The sequence below is a fragment of the Erpetoichthys calabaricus genome, chromosome 12, assembly GCF_900747795.2.
Source record: "Erpetoichthys calabaricus chromosome 12, fErpCal1.3, whole genome shotgun sequence".
Taxonomy (NCBI): Eukaryota; Metazoa; Chordata; class Cladistia; order Polypteriformes; family Polypteridae; genus Erpetoichthys; species Erpetoichthys calabaricus.
Window position 1 is genome coordinate 134,885,937 of NC_041405.2, and position 20,874 is coordinate 134,906,810.

At 37.1% G+C, this 20,874-nt stretch overlaps 1 protein-coding gene across 2 annotated transcripts in view; it reads right to left on the reverse strand.

Annotated features, from left to right (window-relative positions):
* Positions 1-244: 244 nt before the first annotated feature.
* The window catches only part of use1 (unconventional SNARE in the ER 1 homolog (S. cerevisiae)), a 42,809-nt gene continuing 22,179 nt past the window's right edge, over positions 245-20,874 (reverse strand). For both annotated transcript variants that reach the window (XM_028816308.2, XM_028816307.2), the window contains exons 5-8: positions 16,512-16,527; positions 16,136-16,166; positions 10,232-10,394; positions 245-6,358 (exon numbers count right to left, since the gene is read on the reverse strand). In XM_028816308.2, coding sequence (XP_028672141.1) covers positions 6,176-6,358; positions 10,232-10,394; positions 16,136-16,166; positions 16,512-16,527 — 393 coding nt within the window. In that variant the 3' untranslated portion in view covers positions 245-6,175. The remainder of the gene's footprint in view (positions 6,359-10,231; positions 10,395-16,135; positions 16,167-16,511; positions 16,528-20,874) is intronic.

A 20,874-nucleotide genomic window follows, 5' to 3' on the forward strand; every position in this document is an offset into this window, starting at 1 on the left:
TTCAGCTGCTTCATTCTTCCGAAACATTTTAAAACTGTAATGTTTTCAGTTGCCTAGGAGTTTGTTTTTTTAACCAGTGACTAATCTGTGCACACCAACAACCTTTAGGCTCAGCTAAGTTGAAAGGTATTTGGAGTTACAGATATTAATGGATGTCAAAAAATAGGATTTCACTTGAGTGCAACCTCATAGTTATACCCAAGGGAAACAGGAAACGGTAACAGACAACAAAGGAGTTCCTGGATAACAGGAGCAATAAAAGGAAGCATGTTTATTTGGTCTTATTTAAAGGTATTCTTTAGGGATGTCAGTATTTCTGCCCCCTATGTTCTTGAAAAAATACACTATTCTCTAACTAAAACAATGTTTGCATAGGAATGATTATAATTAGATACTGTAAGAAATCTCTCCAAGATCTTTTAGGAATCTCTGAATTATTATAGGTATTGGTTATTTTATATGTTTGTTTTTACCCACCTTTAGGGGTGCCAATAATTCTGGAGCGGTTAAGATAAAAAATATGATAAAAAATGCAATACAGGGTACCTCACATAAAATACATCATCACAGGCGAATACACAAACAACAAATGGACAAAAAATAAAAAATGCATCCATTTTCAGACCCACTTCTCCAATTCATGGCTGTCAAGGCATGAACCAACCCTGGGCTGGCAACCCGTTCATAACTTAGCAAATTCACACAGTTGGATACAGTCGATATAAAGTCAGCAAATCTACCAACGGTCTTTGGGATGTGGGAGGAAAATATACATAGACATGGGGAGAGCAAAGTCTCTAGAGGAAATGCTCAGGACAGGAATTTTAATCTAGGACTCTGGAACAGTGAGGCAGCAGCAGCAAACACCAAGTGAGAACAAAGTAAGAGGCACACAAATGTTGAGAGGCCATGTCACAGTTGTAACCTTCTTTTACATAATAGGAGGCAATAGAGTGACATGCCCAGAGACTCCGTGATTTGGTCTTTAGTCACAGAGGTGAGCTCTGTGCGCATCTGACAACCAACCAATGCTCATCCAGAAATGCAATATTATATAACGGAGTGACGAGAAATAAATGCCAGTGCAAACAAAAGAGAATGTCGTACAACACTGGCATGGCCAGCAATTTTCAGTTGTTTAAATGGACATGGAGCTGCAGTGAGTTCAGCAACTACAGTATAGTGGACAAGTCTGACATATCCAGTGACACAAAGTCATGTAATACTACATCGGCTAAAGGCAGTTAGAAGTAGATTGACAGCAAGAGTTGATGAACATTGAAGTAGAGGTAGGAGGCATACGGTCGATACTGAAGAATAAATCAGAAAATAAACACTGGTACAAATGACTTGTAATGCAAGTGGGGGAAAAAAAGGCCCCTCCAACAATTTTTAATATCTTCAATAAAAGGTCCTACCATGAAAAAAGGACCTCATTTCAGGGGTAAACATCCATCCTTAAAGGAAATATTTATTGGCATACCTAAAGAGCAAACACTGAAGTTTGAGCGGGTCATCAACTATTTACTATAATTAAGGAAAACCCCAAGGAATTATCATAATTTGATGATTAAATAAGGAATTTTTTGTATGTCCACATCTTGGACATCACAATATTTTATAAATATATACATTTTATATCATTATTTAATATGTTTAAAAGTCTTATCCATTCAGGATCTTTCGGTATTGTTTGGGAAAAAAAAAAAAACAAAAAAACACAACACTGCCATAGCAATTAAGTGATTTTTGATTGAGCTTCATGTGATAGTAACAACCAGCAGTACAATCTACATGACATCCCCTGCACTCTATAACCCCATCACAGACTTGCCAGTAAATGACTCCTGCTTGACCTTCCTCTGATATAAAAAGAGCTCCAAGGAAAAACCTGCAATACTGTCATTTTAGCTGCTTCTCTCATAACAAACTGGTTTCCATAACAGAACAGGGAAGGTGAGGTCTCCAGTTAAGGAGTGTCAACCTCCTTCCTGGCTGGCTAGGTGGGAGGCTGCCAAAAACAGCACCACTAACTTTTAATCAGAGCCTTGAATGTGATACCAGACAAAGGGTCAGTGTCTCATGATGACGCAAATATTAACCTCCCATGACACTAAAATGTCTAAGTGACTTTTCAATTGTTGGCTGTGGCATCTGTGACAGTTAAGAGTTGTAAGTTTTTACATTTAAAAAAATAATTTTCTAAGTTGATGTTGTCAAGGAATTCATATCAGGAAATATGCTGTACTTCAGAAGTGTAATGTGTGCAAAATTACATCAAATGGAAAAGTCCACTAAAAACTCAAATCATCAGTCAGGGTGCAGAGAACACAATGCCTTCATTACATGAGACAATGTACATTTACAACAGGCAAAGTGATGCAAAGATAAATTAGAGAATTTCTAACGTGAATATTCTTCACTATGTTCTCGATAAAGCTATCAGGGCACAAACATTAGAACAATATTGACAAGGACAGGTCATTCAAAGTTTGCTCTCCAAAACAATATTAAAGTTTTTAAAGTCCTACTGTCTAACAAACGACTTTGTAATTTATTTCATGTGTCGGTGGCTCTGTGATTGAAGAAAAAAAACGTTCTAATGTTTGTGCAAGCTTCACACTTAACGAGTTTACATCCGTGCGTCTGTGTTCTTGTTGAAGATGTCATTTTAAAGTAACAGCTGGGATCCAATGTATTCATTCTTTTCATAACTTTGAAAAATGTTAACCACGTTACCTCTTGATCGCCATCTGCTTAAATTAAAGCTGTTCAACTCCTTCAATCTTCTATCACAACTCATACAGGGCAGTCTTGGAATCAACCTAATCACTCTTCTGAGGTCTTTTTGTAGGACGGTTATATCTATCTTGTAGCCTCAAGACCAAAAATCTGCACATAGTATGCCAGGAGTATGAGTACTCAACAGTGTTATACGGCTTAATCATAACCTCCTTTGTCTTCTACTGCACATCTTGTGATATATAACCCAACATCCTAGAAGCTTTTTTAATGCCTTCTTTACAGTGTCCAGATGTAGACAGTGATGAGTCCTATAGGATTCCTAGGTTCTTTTCACAATTTATACTTTTATGTTTCACACTTCCCATTCTTTATACAAATCTAACATTTTTACTTCCGATGTGTAATACCTTGCATTTACTTACTTTAAATATCATCTATTACAATGCTGTCAAAGCTTTAATTCTTTCTAATTACTTTGCAAGGTTTCAGTCGATTTTAGATTATTTGCAAATCTGCCTAGTTTGGCATAATCTGCAAATTTAACTCACTTTTGTTTATAATACAATCCAGATTATTTAGGTCTATTTAAAAAAAAAAAAAAAAAAAAAAAAGAGTAGTGGCTGCAGCCCTGATCCCAACGGGAGACCACTTTTAACATCACCCAATTTTAATAAGGTTCCCCTCACCATAATCCTTTGAGACAATTGTGTACCCATCTACACAATTTTCCAAGTTCCCACTTTTTAGTTTGATGCCTAGATTTTCACGTGGTACCATACAAACATTTTTATGAAAATCGAAATAAATAATGGAATATGCCTCTGTTTCCCACCAATTATATCCTTTTGTTGCCTTCATGTATAGAGAATACCTAAAACAATCCTGAGAGTTGCAATAGAGTGCAAGGTCCACAGAAGGAAAAGACAATCACAATATAAACTTTGTGCTAGTAAGGGGTCACCTTCTTCCTATGATACTGCATTTCTTTCTTGTTGGTAAGAGTTTGTGCTTAAAAATAACAATGCTGTATGTCCTCAAATCACATAATCAAACATGAAAAATAAACATTCACAGGGGATTCTGGAATGATAATTAAATGCACTGTATTTCACTCCTATCAATATGGTATATAGTAAACAGATAACTTACTTTTAACACAGATAATCGTATTGAACATGGTTTGGAGAAAAGGTAACACCTTATGCTGGAGTGAAGTTACTTAAGTATATAGTATTACTGAAGTATTATTAAAATATAAATAGATGTGATAATTTTACCTAAATCTACAAATAGTCACATATATCATTTAGCTGAACTTCCTAGCAAGCCAGAATGGTAACACACAATATACTAATCTCAATGCCTTTTCTGTAAAAGGAATTCTTGATGACGTAATTGTTGCACCATTTTTCATTAATAGAGATGTACACACCCCCTCCAGCTGATTTCCCAAGGACTGTGTTACTTCAATTCATTCTGACAGGATAAACCAAGTCTTATATAAACAGTGACTCATTGCTTGGAGCCTTTTTAAATCACAATGCACTAAAAGGAGAAGGTTTGATTGTTCCACTACTCACGCAAAACCTGAACACATGACAGGGGCTCCCAGAATTACTCCAGAAGCAAGGCAGTAGTGTTGTCAATAAGGGAAGGTTAGATTAGACATTTGTTTAGTATTTATTTATTACAAAGTATGGGTAGCTTGGCTTTACAAGTATTTTATGAATTGGATTCTAGATGTGCAGTTATTCAATATTATTCAATAAGTATTGGTAGTAGTTCCACATATGATTGTTAAATAAGCACTCTGGAACCACATGGCTATGAAGCCCCATACTCAGACAAACAAGATGAATTAATGCATTTAAAGTTTGAGCAGAGAAGATTACATGGTGCTTACGCAAGTGTTTGAATTCTTAAGTACAAATCAACAAAAATAAATAAATAATTCTTCAGATGTATTTAATAGTGGGCACAAGCAAGGTAAGATAGCATGTTCATTTAACACTAAAATAAGGGACCAGTTTCTGCATTGGATGTTTAGAAATACCTAACAGGTTACGTGGCCACGGTGTACTGACAAACTGCACAGCTCTCACATGTTCTTAGCACACAAACAAGCTTGATGGGTCAAATGGCTTACTCTTAGGAAGGGTTTTGTTTACTAGTAAGTTTTATTTAAACTCTTTGGGGCCCGGGGTTGGGGAGTATGTATGAAGGAGTCCAGCAATACAGCAGCAAGGAGGTTAGCCCCCACTGCCTCACAGTTGCAAAGTTGTGTCCGGGCCTGTATCTCTGTGGAGCTTGCACATTCTTCTCAAACACACCCCCACCTTCACCCCAAGAACCCAATGCCTGTATGAGTTTTCCCTCTCACATCCTTACACGTGCCCTGATTAAGCTATCTGGCAACTGTAAAGTGGCATGGTGTGAGTAAATATGGAAGCTGCTCAGATGTTTTACTCCTTTATAGGCATCAGTTTTTGTATTTTAGCTCCTAAGACAACCCCAATTTAATAATAATAAATAAATCCAGATTTATTCAGAGACTGATTAGTTGTTGTAACATATAAAAAGCGACAGACCTCCTCTCACCTAACCATCCATCATGCAAGCTTGCCTTCCTATCTCACTCTTTGGCAGATATTAGGAAAAACCAGTATAGAAGACGACTGTCTATTTGAAATCAAACTGACAGATGATCAAATGAGGGTGCAATGCTAGGCTGCGCTGCTTGCAACCATTTAAATACAAAAGAAATTGAGTCACACAACCCCACACATCCAATTCTTTCACTTGTCCTTGGTAGAAGGATGCATTATCATAAAAGACAGTCTCTCTGAGGCGCCATGCTGCTGTTTTTAAAAAATAAAAAAAGCCAGCGAAAATATTTGTAAACAAGGAGTCTTATCAATTAGTGTGGTATGGCAGAACAATTAAGACAGTGTGTCAAAACAACAGCCTTGAGAGAATATGGCCAGTACAGAATGGTCCTATCCTGTACACTCTCAAAAACCCATCCTTTCTAAGCAAAACCAAAAAAGCCGGACAGGACAGAAAGAAGGTGAACTCAGAAACATGGGGTACTGTATTTGCTGCATTTACGGAACAGCTCGGAGTCTTTGTAGGATTTGCTTCAGGGTTCCATTCTTGAATTATTATTACAATTTTACCCTGGGGCACAGCAAGATGATATGAGGGGACAGTATTGTCAATCAGTCTTCCTTCATACTTTTCTCTTGTCAAAGATAATTTCCCAGCAAAACAATTCCAAATTATTTTTGCAACAGGTTTACCTGTGGGAGAACAGTTACATATCCACAGAAGAAAAAGCATCTATCGAGAAACGTCAAGCAGCTCCAAAAATCAGAAGCCATTCATGACAGTATTAAGTTTCTGAAGGTTTGTTTACTTGCCAATCCCAGCATCACCTTAACTTTGGAAATATCCGTATGAATAGAATCATACTGATAAAGATGAAGCAAACTATAATCAGCATCACCCATAAGACCCAGTTGACAGATTTTTTTGTGTGCTGCTCTAGCCGCTCTGATTCAGCTTTTAGTTTCTCAAAGTTCAGGTCTGCAAGCCGAATGGAGTGCTTCAGCGTCTGTGAAGAGAAAGAAAAAGAAAAAAAAAAAAAAAAAAAGTAGATTAGGCAAACTGCATCACTATCTTAAGGCATGCAAAAAGACTGAACCTGATCACTTTTTCTAGGTCAATTTCCCTGGCAGTAGGAACAGTTAGGTACAGCAAAGAGTGGGGACTGGGGTGGGTAGAAAGTGGGGCATTCCACTCCACACCATAGAAGCCAAAGGCAATTTTTCACAATCTTGCTCCAGAGGGAACCATATGTTTGCTGCCTTCTGTAATAAACCCATTTGTTAATCAGAGTCCAATTCCTGCTTTTAATTAAACCCTTGCCTGTTATTTTCCTGTTTCTGTATTTAGTTTGCCAAATCAGAAACACCCAATAGTGTGTATTTTCCTCTTCTACAAAATTAAGCACGATGTGTATGGTTGTCATGGGTTTAAGTACACAACAGTTAATCCTCTTATCAGGAGCCACGCTTCATATTGTGGCCTGCTTTTTGCATGGCCCGAAGCATTTCTTGAATCAAGGTTACCGATCCATATTGCTAGTAATTGTTTAATACTGTCCTGCAGTGTGTTTTTGGACAATTACCTTGCACTGCTATTTGCGTAGAAGTTTTTGAAGACAAAACAAGTCTACAGCTTTTTCCTCTGTTCTACCAATTAACGTTTAGTGTTTACAAAAGCCAGGCAGTCCTAGTGAGGTATTTACATTATTGTTGTCAAAGTCAGATGTGAGTTGCTTACTGAAACAGAATGAATTATATTCTAATAAAACATTATTTCAACTGCGGGGCAGATGTGTATGTTGCTATTTATTCAATCAATGACAGGATGTGGACATATTTTTTCACATTGTTATGTTACAGCCTTATTCCAAAATGGATTACATTCATTTTTTTCCCCTCAGAATTCTACACACAACACCCCATAATGACAACATGAAAAAAGTTTGAGATTTTTGCAAGTTTATTAAAAATAATTGAGAAAGCACATGTACATAAGTATTCACAGCCTTTGCCATGAAGCTCAAAATTGAGCTCAGGTGCATCCTGTTTCCCCTGATCATCCTTGAGATGTTTCTGCAGCTTAATTGGAGTCCACCTGTGATAAATTCAGTTGATTGGACACGATTTGGAAAGGCACACACCTGTCTATATAAGGTCCCACAGTTGACAGTTCATGTCAGAGCACAAACCAAGCATGAAGTCAAAGGAACTGTCTGTAGACCGAGACAGGATTGTCTCAAGGCACAAATCTGGGGAAGGTTACAGAAAAATTTCTGCTGCTTTGAAGGTCCCAATGAGCACAGTGCCCTCCATCATCCGTAAGTGGAAGAAGTTCGAAACCACCAGGACTCTTCCTAGAGCTGGCCGGCCATCTAAACTGAGCGATCGGGAGAGAAGGGCCTTAGTCAGGGAGGTGACCAAGAACCCGATGGTCACTCTGTCAGAGCTCCAGAGGTCCTCTGTGGAGAGAGGAGAACCTTCCAGAAGGACAACCATCTCTGCAGCAATCCACCAATCAGGCCTGTATGGTAGAGTGGCCAGACGAAAGCCACTCCTTAGTAAAAGGCAACCCGCCTGGAGTTTGCCAAAAGGCACCTGAAAGACTCTCACACCATGAGAAAGAAAAATTCTCTGGTCTGATGAGACAAAGATTGAACTCTTTAGTGTGAATTCCAGGCGTCAGGTTTGGAGGAAACCAGGCACCGCTCATCACCAGGCCAATACCATCCCTACAGTGAAGCATGGTGGTGGCAGCATCATGCTGTGGGGATGTTTTTCAGTGGCAGGGACTGGGAGACTAGTCAGGATAAAGGGAAGGATGACTGCAGCAATGTACAGAGACATCCTGGATGAAAACCTGCTCCAGAGCACTCTTGACCTCAGACTGGGGGAACGGTTCATCTTTCAGCAGGACAACGACCCTAAGCCCACAGCCAAGATATCAAAGGAGTGGCTTCAGGACAACTCTGTGAATGTCCTTGAGTGGCCCAGCCAGAGCCCAGACTTGAATCTGATTGAACATCTCTGGAGAGATCTTAAAATGGCTGTGCACGGACGCTTCCCATCCAACCTGATGGAGCTTGAGAGGTGCTGCAAAGAGGAATGGGTGAAACTGGCCAAGGATAGGTGTGCCAAGCTTGTGGCATCATATTCAAAAAGACTTGAGGCAGTAATTACTGCCAAAGGTGCATCGACAAAGTATTGCGCAAAGGCTGTGAATACTTATGTACATGTGATTTCTCAGTTTTTTTATTTTTAATAAATTTGCAAAAACCTCAAGTAAACTTTTTCACGTTGTCATTATGGGGTGTTGTGTGTAGAATTCTGAGGAAAAAAATGAATTTAATCCATTTTGGAATAAGGCTGTAACATAACAAAATGTGGGAAAAGTGATGCGCTGTGAATACTTTCCGGATGCACTGTAAGCTGATGGGTTAAGAACTAAAGCAAAATATGGCAGTAAAAGTTACTTCAGGGTTTCCCCAACCTTCTTTCTGTGGTGGCACACTTTTTGTAACCAAAAACATCTTAAGGCCCATCATTTTATTAACTTCAAAAACATTAAAATCTCAAACATGGGCTCATATGTCGGAAGAAGGTAGGACTACTGGAGAAGCCAGTAAAAAAGCAGTTGTGAGATCAGGGCTCACAGGAACGGCACTTAGTGGGCACTCTGGTCACATCTCCCAGCTACTTCAATTTGCTCTCCCCTCCCTGCCTCAGAGGCAACTTCTGCCCACTATACTTTTGTGCCAGCTTCTCTATGTAGTTCCATCTTCCTCTGACAGGTCTCGGCCACCAGAGAAGATTGTCCCTCTCGGGTTCACACACAGGAGGCGCAGAACTGTTGACTATTTAACTGTAAAAGAAAGTCTTTTGGTTTCTTACATGAACTGATGAGGGAACTGGCAAACCTCATTTTTCTTTTTTAACAAAACTATTTTTGGGGCAGCTCTAGGATTTCATTCTAGTAACCACTCTGCACCATCAGAATGAAATGTTTAGAGAATTAGCCTTGTTCAACAACTGCACACTCTCAGGAAAAATGTGGCAAATCAGAAAAAAAAACCTTCAGACTGGTTATACATGGTGAGTGAATTATAAATGAAAAAAGTAAGCCTCTAAGTAGCCACAATGGACATTTACCGGTTTGTTCCAATTATTTTACACATTAGACTACTTCTGCACTTACTGTACAAATGCGCTTCTCCTATAACAAATACAAAGACACAATTAGGGAAAGCAGTGAAATGCAGACAACTGTGTTCATCTTCATTTTGCACGGTTAGCCTCAGCCATTTCTTTTTTTGGCAGAACAGGGTTTACTATTCCTACAGAAATGGGTGCAAAGCAAAGAAACCACCCGAGAGGAGAGGCCAGTCTATCACATGGTGCGCACAGCCAGACATAACCAATTTAAAACCACTTGTGTGCCTTAAATGTTGGTCTGTCATAAGAAAACCAAACTAACAAGGGTTAAATATGCAAACTCCACACATAAGAGGATTATGTGGGGAGGAAAAAAAAAAAAAAACAAATTCAAAGTAACTGAAATTTTGTTTGTTTTTTATATTCTTACATCTCCTTAACTATAAGAGAAATGCTCTACTCATATAGTATGTATGTCTCACAGAAACTTGAGTAGAGGAATAAGCACATTAGTAGGTTAAAAATTTTAAATTAAAAGCCAAAAAAAAAAACCACCAACACCACACACTCTTGCCCAAGAAAATGCCTTGAACATAAGGTACAGTTATATTAATCCCCTAAAAATACATCTTAGAAATGCAGGGTTAAATAAGGATGCCTCGAATATGCCCCGAAAACAGTTACAGCCTGAAAGCTTAATGAATTTAAGTTCTGGTCTAAGTTCAACACACCTGATTGTCCTGTTTGATGACATTCTGTGTGGCCAAAGAGTTGTTTTTGAGATTACGGGCCAAACTGACCATCTCCTCAGCCAGCTTCTCCTGTGTATTTTGATGTTGCTTTAGGACCATGTCCAAGTCAGCTGTTGACTGCTTCTCATCAAGCACAACTCCCCTGAAGTACACCAACACAGATAAAAAAATTGTTTCAACAAAAACAGCAATATGGTATCCTATTTACAAAGCCCTCAGTAAGTTTGATTATAGCCTTTTCATAAATTTGTAACACATGCAATATATATACTGTTACAGATTAAAAATACTTCATAATCTCATATTTTAGATTAAAGGTGCTTACAACTATCTTTATAAAACTGTTGATAGTCATTTCAATTCATATTTAAAATAATTTTCCCAGTTAATAGTAATCTTTGTTTGCTCTTTTCAGCCCAAAATCCTGTGTTGACACTATGCACCATCTCCACATATCCAAAGTATTCTACAGCTGACACTGATGTTGGAAACGAAGGTCTTATGAGGAAACCTGCAGAACTAAATCCTTCAGAAAATTTCACGACATATAGACATTAATGACTGCAGAAAGTCCGGGTACAACAGGGCAGTCATTTGACCACAGAACACTTAAGTTTATTTCCCCCTGCATTGATGTGAACGGGATTTAGAGTTTCTCTCTGGCCTTTTAACCATGCTTATCAAATTGGTCAGGTCTTTAAAAATCCAAAACTGTCTGAATTGTTATCATTTAATTTAGTATCTCAATTGTTAGGGATTTTTCTATTTTTACAATTTTAGTTTACTATTAGAAGATAAAAGATGTTCCAAGCAAATTATTTTTTTTAATTGTGGTATATAAATAATTTCCTATGTAAAATATTGTTCTTAAGAGTTTATTTTATATCTCGTCTGTTTTTGGCTTACACCCACACATACATATACGTATATTATACTGTATATTAACACGAGTAACAGTGGTCTGCACGATAACGTGCAGTGAATACACTTGACATAGGTTTTCCTACTCTTTCACTGTATGTTTAGCATTCATTTGCTCAGAGGTTGTTGCGCTTGGTGCTTCGTGAGCAGTTTTTTCCACTCTAGCAGCCCACTTCTCTTCTTTAGTCAGCATCTCTCCACATTAAAACTGATTTACGTCAGTTTTTGTGCTGCAATTACTTAGTACGTTTTTTTTTTAATTTTTCACATAAGCTGCCACTTAAGTGTTCAAGTAGATGAAGTGACGGCGAAGGTGGTAGGGATGAGAACGGCGCCTGTACGCATGTACTGCACAGCTACCCACTGCCAAGAGTTGATTCTACAATAAAACAAAAGAGTAATAAAAATCATCACCTCGAAAGCGGATAGTAGACGTCACATAGTATATGTGTACCAAATTTCAGGTCAATAGATCAAACATTTTGCGAGCTACAGGTGATTTAAAATCCTGGACAGACAAACGGACAGCCACAGTAGCATATTATACAAGAAGAGATATACACATACATACATACATACAGTACATTTTGAGGGGGTGGGCATCAGATTCCTTTCAAACTGTACATTTTCATACAAATGTCATTATTTTAGTTACAATTTCAGGCACTGAAAAAAAATTAAATATTGTATTTTACCAAATACACCCTCCACTCTTTAGCCATTTTATTAGGCACACCCTGTTAGTACCGGGTTGGACCCCTTTTTGCCTTCAGAACTGCAACAAGCTGCTAAAAACATTCCTCAGGTATTTTGGTCCATCTTGTCACAATAGCATCATTCAGTTGCTGCTGATTTGGTCGGCTGCACACACATGATGCAAATCTCCTGTTCCACCACATCCTAAAGGTGCTCTATTAAATTGAGATCTGGTGACTATGTTCAAGAATCCAGTTTAAGAGGATTTGAGCTTTATGACATGGTGCATTATCCTACTGGAAGTAGCCATTAGAAGATGGGTATACCACAGTCAAACAGATGGAGATGGTTAGCAACAATACTGCAGCAGACTGTGGCATTAAAAAAGTTGCTCAGATTGTACTATGCGGCCCAAAGTGTGCCAAGAAAATAGCCCCCACACCACCACCACCTTGAACTGTTGATACAAGGCAGGATTAGAGGTTAAGAGGGTGGGTTCTAGGGAGTAGCAGAATATGAATGGTGAATGAAAACATGGTACAAAACAAAAGCATAGCTATGGAATAAAATCAAGTTTGATTAATGGCTGCATTGAATATGTTATAGCAATCACAGGTGATATTTTATGCCTTTCATATGTAGAATACTCTTATGTAGAATTATCTTTTTTTATGATGCGTTTATTTTTGCATTAGCTGTGTCAAACCTGTGTGTTTTTTTAAAAAGACATTGCAAAGGTCATAAACACTTCATGCTTTATAGGCATACTGTTCCACTTCCAAAAAGTACACAATGCAAACGTAGTAAAAATACTTCAGGTGCAATATATACAGTGCATTATAACATTCTGCAACCTGCAGAAAAACATACTGTATTTCATAATGTCAATTTTTTTTCAATAGCTTTATTGAGTGGTGTTTTGCTCTTTATTTTTCGATTATGAGAAAGCATACAATCAGCAGGAATCTATAGGACAGTGAAAACAGGACACATAATTCACTCAAATCCTGCAATGGGGTACGGGGTGTCTAAAATATACATTTTTTTACTTCTCTTGAAAAGGAGTGCTAGAAACTCAACATAAAGAAACACCTTAAGTGGGAGATCAATGCTCACTAAATGGTAAAATCCACAGTATGCTGAAAGCCACAGAAAGCTTGCTAATCAAGCAACAGAAATCATGCTGAACATTTTGTTAACAACTGCAAGGCCATTTCTTGTAATACTCTATTCATTGCATGAATTTTTATCAAATATTAAGTTTTTCCTCAATGGGTCTTTTGCATGTTCCTCTTTTCAGTATTAGATGAAATACCCAGTTTCTATCACATTAAAGCAACTCTTAATTCTTGATTTTCTGGACTTCTTTATCACGGATCAGAGGTAAGAGGTAATGGATAGTGCTTCAGTTCACTGGAAAATACTCACACACTCAAGAGACAGGTTTGGGTGGGTAATGTACAGAACTTCAAAAGGAATCATAAATCACTTACAAGAACCCATATGAGCATAATAAGAATATGCACGCACACCCCCCAAAAAGCTTCAGCCAGGATTTGAACCTTTGAATAAAATTGGTGCTGTGACACACACCTGCTATCCACTACGCTGCTATACAAACCCTCAAAAGATCCGACTCCTGGCAGTTTCTCCAAGCAGTATCTCATAGCTGGCATAATAAGAGTTCACTAAACTATATTTGTTTGTTTTTTTACACTAATATAAAAATAGTTTCTGAAAATTAAACAGGTACTAGGCTGGATAATTTGACTTGCTCTAAACTAGACAGTATGATAAAATTGTGTAAATTTAAAGTTTTAGTGGAGTTCTTCTGTCACAATACCATATATTTAATTAAAAAAAAGTCTTGTCATAACATGCAAGAATATTTGACAAGAACAACAAAGTTTATTCATCATTATAAAAGAACAACTAGCCCTCAGCTATGTTCTTAAAAAACAAAATGAACCAAAAATTGATTTTAAATTTAGTTGGCCAAATGGGTCACTGAATTAACAACTGCTGTCGAATTGCATTGCATTATGTGTCACAATGGAGCATTGCTGCCCCCTTCAGGAACAGAGATTACTATACAAGATTTTATTAAGTAGTACTAGGGTGTTATACCGTGTTAGCCATTATGAATGTAGAGAAAAGCCAAGCAAAATAACACCTTTTATTGGATAACTAAAAAGATTACAATGTGTAATCTTTTTAGTTAGCCAATAAAAGGTGTCATTTTGCTTGGCTTTTCTCTACAAGATTTTATTAAGAAAAAAAATACAAGACTTAAGTGAACTGATGATAAAAATCAGCAGAGCAGCCTTCTACCCATTTTACTCCAGTGCACAACCCATTCCCTGTGCAGTACTGTATAAGCCTCACTGATGTTTGGATCGGAGATTGCATCTGATCTTAATGGAATTAAGATACCCTTAAATGTCTAATGAGGAAAATATAAATATGCTCTTTAACGAAAATGTCCAAAATGTCCTTTACAAACCAAACCAAGGTTATTATAGTTTTGCCTTTTTATTTCTATATTTTTTCTTACGTTACTTGGAAATTCAGTTTAGTTTTCCTTCATCATGTATTTTTAGTTTATTTCACAAATACATTTCTATATCATACATATATACACATGTATGTATGTATGTATGTATGTATGTGTATATTATATATCTCTCAAGTTAGGGGCAGCGAGTCTTGAATAGACCACCATAAAGGAGAGTAAACCCATAATGAGCACAGCAAGAGCAGGTAATAGGAGTACGGACAGGCAAAAAACAACAGAGACAGCGTCTGAGATTAAGAACAAAATATACATTATCGAAACCCGTTTATCCAGAGTAGGATTGCAGGAAATCTGGAGCCTACCGCAGCAGGTTTGGATGCAAGGCAGGAAAAATCCCTGGTATGCAATATGTATGATAAGGCTGATGTTAAGAACAAAAAGAAAATGATATTTCAACTATCTATTTTGAGAGAGAAAAACATTGAAAAAAGGGAGACAAATATTTTAAAATATAATTCTGCTTATGGACTACTTTCAAAATATCAGGTATTTTGAGTTGTGAATATGAACTAAAAAAGATAAATTAATAAATATGGAATAAATACAAAAACCCATTAGTATGTTTAGTTTTTCATCACCTGACTGACTCTCTACCTTTGTTTGTATCGCTTCATTGTTAAACGATGTTTTTAAAGCAAAAGTGATTGGTCAGCAACAATATGCTGATCTTGTATGATGACCTAGTCAGTCTCTCGATCAGTACCATTTTATTTTCAAAAACCAGGAGTGCTCTCCCCGACTTTCTTGTATACTCAGATATGGGGATGAATATTTGAGGAGTAAACCGCAAGACAATGATTTTTATATTATGTACATTAAAATAAACATACATTAAAAAAAAAAAAATCGATTATGTGCTCAGGTAAAGTACCACTTCCGGGTGTGATGGATTTGGCTCAAAAGTTAATACAGATCTAGAATTGTGGTGTAACAACCACATGCAGAATTTCATCCATCTATCTAGTTGCGTTTTTGAGTTATCGTGTTTATACACACACACGTGCATGCGTACACACACAGTTCCAAAAAAACAGTATTGTTGGACACTGGTTAGTCTATAATGTCAAGATTCATTGAAATATCGAGGTCGAATTTTTTTCATGACTACTATACTTGCTCTATACTTCGTATATGAGAAAGTAAAAATGATTTCTCCTGTGCGAAGTGGCAGGTGAATTGCTGTTAACAAAAAGCAGACACCCGAGAAATAAACTGAAATATAATTTGTGATTTTTCTGTCCATATGGTAAACGTTTTTCTGACCAGCACATTCTGATTTCAGCCGTTTGAATTACATCTTGATATACAACAAGCACAAAGACAGGTGGCACGCAAATTGCTTTCTATTTCTCACGCTTTATGCACCCGCACTCAGCTTGCTCCACCACCACAAATGCTGTGTGAACAGCCGCCGTTCACTGGATGAATATATGCAGGCGGCTCGTGGTGGATGACTTTCTGTTTTAGAGTTAAAACTTACAAGGGTTAAAGATTAATGGCAAGAATATTCATTCAAAAACGAAAACTAAAAATATTTAGTAAATTATTATTTTATTTCAGTTAGTCTTTCCTGCTACTTTAATAGTTTTGTTTAGTTTTTCATTTCGGTTTTATTTTATTTCAGTTTATGAAAATGTTTAATAATAGTTTCAGTTTTCATTAACTATAATAACCTTGTTACAAACACTCACCTTCTGTTCCTCAAGTCAGTTTCTTTAATATCTGGAGGAAAAAAGGAAAAAAAAAACAAAAAACATTTGAACCAAGCACACCACATACTGTATTACAGCCATATGAATGAATATGAAATCATGTGGGGTGTGGGGGTTGAACAGCCCCTTAATGTACATTACAAAAAGGAAGAATTCTACTAATTAAAAAACATCTTTAGTAAGAAATTCAATAGCCCATGCTCACCAATGGCCTTCCAGGGTAATCATGTTAACTGATAAGCCTTCCTCGTTACTCACAATTCAAGGAAACATAATGAAAAGCCCTTCAGTACTACAGACCCTATGTATTCTTGCTCACAAGAAATCAAACCTTCAAGAAATGTTGGACTCTTACCAGCTGCAGATGTTGCCTATTAAGAGACAAAAACATAAACCATGAAATTGGACATCTGTATCCTGTTGAGAGGAAGGTCTGAATTTTATATTCAGGCAGTGAAAGCACAAATTAGAAAATATTGACAAATCTCATCCTCCATAAAAATAAGCATTATGGCAAAGAATGCATCTAATAAAGAAAAACAACATTTGATTTCTGTTCTAAAAGGTCTTGTAGCCATACAGAATCACAAAATTCAGAATATATATTTGCAGTATATATATATATATATATATATATATATATATATATATATATATATATATATATATATATATATATATATATATTATATAGCATTTATATTAGCAATATAGCTAAAAGAACGTAACTTGCTTCTGTTTGGCATATGTACTAATTATACATCATTATAGCACCCTTAGTAAATGTACCAATCAAGTTTTAAGTTTTTCGGGAAGAACAGTTAACATACCCGAGATGGAGAGGAGAGTAAAGAGAGTGACATGCCAAAATACAATCTTTGCTTGATGTCTTTTTCACATTAATTTACCACCACAGTTGGAGTAGAGTGAAAGGAAGTAGATGTCAAAATGATACTTTTTCTAAAAAGTAGCATTTCATATAATGCCATTAACAGAATGAAACATCATCTTATACTTTTAAAGGTGGAATGAAGCTGAAATAGTAATTGCAGAGTCTAGAAAAGAACAGATATTAAGAGGAATAGAAAGATTAGAAAACAACCCCTCACGCACCCACACTATATGAATGAAAAAAATCTTTCAATTAGTAAACTTCTTAAATTTTAATGAAAATAAGACAGAGGTTATAGTTTTTGGTCCTGGGGGCACCAGTGGGTCTATTTCTACTTCTGCTCCTGTGGATTTGGGTCCCCTTGCACAATATGGTACACCTGTTATTACAAATTTGGGTTTTAGGATAGATGAGGATTTTAGACTGGATGGTCAGATCAGTGTGGTGGTGAAATCTTGTTTTTTTCAGCTAAGACGTTTGGCGAAGATAAAAAACATTCTTTCCAAAGATCAATTTACAACAGTAATCCACGCCTTCATTACAACCCGGTTGGACTATTGTAATTCGTTGTATGTTGGTGTTCCCTGTCTCTGCTCCAGCTGGTGCAAAATGCTGCTGCACGCCTTTTAACTGGCACGCGAAAAAATTAGCACATTACACCTGTGTTATCCTCACTGCACTGGCTGCCTGTTCAGTTTAGAGTTCATTTTAAGATTCTTTTATTTGTTTTTAAGTCCTTAAATGGGCTTGCTCCGCCCTACCTCGCTGAGATGCTGCATATGCACTCTCCTTCCCGCTCACTCAGATCAGCTGGTCAGCTGCTTCTGGATGTGCCTAGGACTCAGCGAAAGCTCAGGGGGGATAGGGCTTTTTCCGTTGTGGCTCCAAGGCTCTGGAATTCTCTGTCGATCCACATTAGACAGGCCTCCTCACTGCCCATTTTTAAGTCTGCTCTTAAGACTTACCTCTTTGGTTTGGCGTTTGATCCTGTGTGAGCAGTTGATTTTACTCTGTTTTAACTCTGTTTGTGTTTACTATGTTTTAATTAGTTTCATTTATTGTATTTTATTTTACTTATTATTTTGTTTTTGTTTAAAATTTATTTTAGCCTATGTTCAGCACTTCGGTCAGCGGCTGTTGTATGTAAAGTGCTTTATATATAAAGTTGACTTGACTTGACTAGTAAACTAAAAGCATTCTTAAGGAGATGCCATTTCACAAAACAGCAACAAACAAAAAGGGAATAGTATTTAAAAACTGTATTCACACACTGATACTTAATTGGTGAATGGAGGTTACTCATCCATATTTTGTTTAGTGGACTAGGGAAAGACCATCTACAGATTAACTGTGAGAATAACAGAATTATGCCTGTGCTTGCAGCTTTAAATCAAGATAGGACTCCACTATACTTCTGTTCAAACCACCATCCTTAACTTCACGGACAGGAAACAAATACATTAGTTTAATTCAGTATTTATCAGGAAAACCTCTAAGCCTCTGCAGTGGGTTGGCACCCTGCCCGGGATTGGTTCCTGCCTTGTGCCCTGTGTTGGCTGGGATTGGCTCCAGCAGAACCCCCATGACCCTGTTTTCGGATTCAGCGGGTTGGAAAATGGATGGATGGACCTCTAAGCCTTCTAGTGAACTACTGTGCCATACTTGCTATGATAATTCAGGTCATTGGTAACTACAATATGTGGTCATAATGAAGTGAAATGTTTAAAAGACACAATGAAAAACGAGTACAAAATCTTGAGAGGCAAGATCGGAAAAATTATTCTTCTTTGTGGGTAGCTACACGTTCTTAGAAATGTAAAATAAACATGTATTTAGTATTAATGGATTAACATATTAAAATTAACAAAATTATATTTTCTATTAAAGGAAAGAATTTGGCTAATGGTGTGGATTCTGAAGTCTTTGTGTAAACAGGATATGTACTGACTGATGCCTGGTTTAGGGTTGCTTGCTGCCTTGTGCCCGATACTACAGGGTTTGGCCCCAACATCTATAATCTTCAATTGGACCACGAGGCTTTGACAATTTGAAAAATTTCACACCATCCTCTCTGGCACTGAAGGGAAAAGTTAATGAAAGCTAAATGAGGACTAATCTGTTGTGAGACATTGCCAATGGAGGAAGACCACAGAGCAAACTTTGAAAGAACCGAGACTAAGTATGACCAGGTGGATGTATGTAACATCAGAGAGAGAGAGAAAGAGAAGTTGGTGTAGAGACGAGAAGTGATGTGCTAAGAAGAAAAACACTGGGTCAGTTGTAGTGTTCCCAAAACAGCAACAAACTAGTAGTGGATCAATACCGGACTACATAGTAGTGTACTAAAAGGAGACGATCCTCAGATCCAAGTGCTGTCTCAAGTAACAGCAGACCAAGGTTGATCAAGTTTAACTTCTGCTGTTACTTTTGTTTTCGTTTCAAATTTTGCCTTGGTTTGTTCATCTAGCTCAGGGGTCTCCAATCACAGTCCTGAAGGGCCACAGTGGCTGCAGGTTTTTGTTCTAACCCGGTTGCTTAATTAGAAAGCAATTCTGCCAATAATTTAATTTCATGGTTTGTTAGTGCTTTAACTCTGCTATGTCAGGTCATTCTCATATCCTAGACTTTCTTCCCCTATCTAAGGATATCATCCAAATGATTTGAAGGCTAAAATGGACGAGCAATTCTCAATCATTCACTTTTTTTCTCTTTACTTTCCTTCCAAGTATTTAATTAAACCAAATAATGCAAGATAAATACACACTGGCGTAAATGGTAACAAGCCAAATGGAGAAATGCTGGTCTCTTTTGTCATTCGCATGTTATTGCTAATTAGGATCCATTAAAAACTAAATGAATACAGCTGTTTCAGATGAAAATAAGCAATAAGCATTCAAAATCTTAATGAGCGAGACAACTAAAGTGAAGCAGAAGTGTTACTTGAGCAATTAGTGCTTCTTATTAAGCAATTGGGTTGGAGCAAAAACCTGCATCCACTGCGGCCCTCCAGGACTGATTGGAGGCCCCTGATCTAGCTGATTGCCTCTTAATGGAAGTGAACCAGCAATAAGTGTCTTGAGCTCTCTCAATTAACAGACCGCTACACATTCCTCTCGAATTAAAAGGGACAGAGCACAGAGAAAAAGTACACCCTTGTGTAAACATAAAAAAAAAAAAAAAAAAGATTGCAATTGTGAAGCTGTGATTGTTGTATATGTTAACTACTTTAAAAATATGAAAAACCTTGAATTCCCTATAGAGAAAGTAATGACAAGAGGCACATGTTACGAATACCTTATGTGAAGCAAAATTGACTCTGCAACTCATTTTCCAATTACGTAGATAATACAAATAAAAGTAGATTCTTGTCACTCATTATGCAGAAAGCTTTTCCAAATAACCAAATTAATCCAACAGTAATAAACATGTACAAAATACTTCCTCAGAAGCAAGACATTAGCAAAGAATGTTTTTAATGGTATACAAAATTTTTTTAAAATGGTAGTCAAGTGCTTTTTCATGTACATAAATTCTGCACAACTCAGACAGTTGGATAACATTATCGTTAATACATACTAAAACCAGACCAGCATGGGATCATCCCAAGCTGACAGCACACTACTACTGACACATTTCATGTGAAAGGTAGAGGATGACTGAGTGAAGAAATCCACTGTGACCATGATAGAAGACCCAACGAGAAGCAGAAGAGGACATGGTTAGAGGTGGTGGTGGATGACAACAATAATTAGGAAGCACAAAACTAAGAACAAGTGAGAACTGTTATTGCATTTGCCATGCATCATCTAGAAGGTCTGGGTGTGCA